Genomic DNA, 2,968 nt, shown 5'->3' with positions numbered 1-2,968 from the left:
TATATATATATATGTGTACCACACCTTCTTTATCCATTCATCTGTTGCTGAAACAGATAAAAAATTTCTGACATGTGCTCACCATCATCTTCATTAAAATAATTAATATTCTTTTCTTATTTCTAGATTGTGAAAGATGCATACCAAGAAAAGACAGCCACAGTTTATCCTGAACCCCAAAACAAGGAAGCATTTGTCTACTCTCAGATGTATAGCACTGATTATGAGCAGATTCTGCCCGATTGTTATTCCTGGCCTGAAGAGGCCCAGAAAATACAGACCAAACTTGACTAGTAGCTTAATAGCTGATATTTCTAACTCCATTGATGAGATCTTGAAGTCTTTCATAATTTTCAAAGATTAGAATCTTTTATAATGATTCATAATACACTAGAGTAAGATAATTTTACTTTAACAATCTAAAAATTTGTGGACGAATATTAATATACTTTAGGTAAACATCTCACTAGACAATTTTGCTTCATTTACTTTATGGTTATTTATGGTTTCTATCTTAATTATTTTGCCCAAGTTCTGTTTAAAAGCTATTGTAACTACTGCTGAGAAACCCATCATTTTTATATAGGGAGCTAAGGGGAAGACTAAAATTAGTAATAAATTGATATCAGTATTAAAACCCATAATGCTTTTGTTGTTCATTTTATTAAAAATCTATTTTGTAAAAAAAGGATCGAAATGAATTTTAGGCATAGACGAACTTTTGCTAAAAACAGAAACAACACTTACTCTGTTGCCTAGAGAAAAACAACTCCTCAGATATTTTTATCCCAACCCTAGATTATATCTGTTCTTTTTGTGCAGCTGAATTCTAACATTTCTAAGAAAGACCACTGCTGTTTACAATGCCTTGTGCAGCCTTAGATTTTAATGTTCTTTTGACATTGTTCCATCTCCTCATCACCTTGGTCCTCAGTCAGAATTCCCTTCATAAAAGCACTTTTCTTTCCCCCTGACCAAGTGCCCTATCTCAGCTCCACACCATTGCTGCTGGGCCTTTGTGAACCATGGCCCTATCCTGAGGTTGGTGCCTTCAGCTGAGCACAGCCTGAGAAGTGGGCAGAGCTGAGAAGAGTGGGTGAGCTCCTTGAGAAAGGGCTGCCTGTGGAGTTGACGTCTTCAGACAAACATCCCCAGAGTCAAGGCAAGTTGAGTTCCCGACTGAGTGACCTGGCCTAAAGTCCCCTTGATTAGCTCAGGTAATTAAGAGTTCATTGTGTTGCAGCAAACTAACTCACTTTCCTCTGGGTTGGGTCTGAAGAAAGTTTTGTAACCACTTCCCCAATATCAGAAATTATCTTTACATCAGATATTAAAATATTATAATTACTATCAGTAGTTACAGCCCAGAAATGAACGTTCATTTCAGGTTTTACTTTTGAAGTTAATAACTGAACCAATGGAAACAACTGTAAATTCTTAAGCTCAGGTGCCAGTAACGTTTACTATTTATTTATAGAATTATCTGGAGACTTTTTTGTTTTTGAAGTAATTCTTTTAAAGAGTGTAAGAAGATGTTCTAGGTAAACTATAGTAGTACGTGATTTCATTAAAAGTGGAAGGTTACACAAGTTGTTTTAGGTGTCAGTAGAAGAGGTAGGGGTATTTCTGAAGGTAACGTTTAGTCAAGAGTTTCCTCAATATAGTTATTTTGAAAAGATCCGGAATGCCTATTTCTCGTCTAGTTTCCGTGTTGTCTTGTAGCTCTAACTAATTGTATTTACTTATGCAAAGATTTATTAAAGCATAGAAACAGTGAATGAATAAAATTATAAAATAATTGTCTTTTTCTCTTAAAATATTGTTACACTTAAAAATGACAATGCTGGGTCTTGGCAGTCATATGATAGGGAATTTGGAATTTTAAAAATATTTCAATAGCTAATTTCACTATGAAATTCATTCATTTAATAAAAGTGTAGTCATATTTGCTGTATACTGTTATGAATGAGCTGCTTCCTTGTCCTCAGAGAAAGGTAATGAAACAAACATTGGATGATTACTTAACCAGGTACCAGGTAGTCTATATACCTTATCCTATTTAATGTAGTCCCCACAATTCCCTTAGGAAGTCGATAGTTTAAGTAATGTGCCAAGTCCACAGAGCTCATAAGTGAAGGAGGAGGGCTCTAAATCCATGTTTACCTTTCTCCATAGTCTGTTCTCTATTCACTAGAGTACAGTTAGAACAGCACGGTCGAATAGAAAAAAAAGAAAGTGAGTCACATGAGTCATTCCTGTCCTGTGGCCTCATAAAAAGAAGAAACAGGTGGAATTCATTTTAATATATTTTATTTAAACCAACATATCCAGAATATTATAAAAAGTATTGAGATACTTTTACATCATTTTGTTCATACTAAGCCTCCAGCTTTTTCACATTTACATCAAAGATATTTGCATATACATCAAAGTCATGAGAACATATAGAACAATGGAATAGCACAGCTCACAGACAGACCCCCTGAATATATTAGTTACAGAGTTAGCACAAAATTCAACACATAAAGAATGGAGTGTTCAGTAACAGGATTGGGACAGCTACCTACCTCATGGACCTACCACCTCATCCTATATAAAAAGGAAGACTTTAGGTGGATTAAAGACCTAAATACGAATGGTAAAAATGTAAAGTTAATAAAAATGTAGCAAAATATCTTTGGGACCCCCAAAACATAAGCATGAAGTAAAAACTGGATGTGTTGCATTATCTAAGGATAGGAAGGTTTTGGCTGATAAGTGGGTGCTGCCATATAACAGTATAAAGTGAGGAAATCCAGAACTGTGGACTAGGTTGGTTGCTTCTACAGAGATGGATTCATAAAGAAAGAGATAGTTTAAGTTCAAAGGCTTACATTCTCAGCTCAAAGCACCGTATAAACACTAGAAAAAATGCCTCTGTTTTTGCTAAAAGAGTCTCTTCTCCCTTACTCGCTATAAGGCTGAAATA

At 34.9% G+C, this 2,968-nt stretch overlaps 1 protein-coding gene across 1 annotated transcript in view; it reads left to right on the top strand.

Annotated features, from left to right (window-relative positions):
- ME1 (malic enzyme 1) overlaps window positions 1–1,799 on the top strand; it is a 184,510-nt gene extending 182,711 nt beyond the window's left edge. The window contains exon 14 of the mRNA XM_024757451.1: window positions 127–1,799. Coding sequence (XP_024613219.1) covers window positions 127–294 — 168 coding nt within the window. The 3' untranslated portion in view covers window positions 295–1,799. The remainder of the gene's footprint in view (window positions 1–126) is intronic.
- Window positions 1,800–2,968: the final 1,169 nt, after the last annotated feature.

Source organism: Neophocaena asiaeorientalis, unplaced genomic scaffold, assembly GCF_003031525.2.
Source record: "Neophocaena asiaeorientalis asiaeorientalis breed wild unplaced genomic scaffold, Neophocaena_asiaeorientalis_V1.1 scaffold253, whole genome shotgun sequence".
NCBI classification, from domain to species: Eukaryota; Metazoa; Chordata; class Mammalia; order Artiodactyla; family Phocoenidae; genus Neophocaena; species Neophocaena asiaeorientalis.
This window is presented reverse-complemented; position numbering and strand designations above follow the sequence as displayed.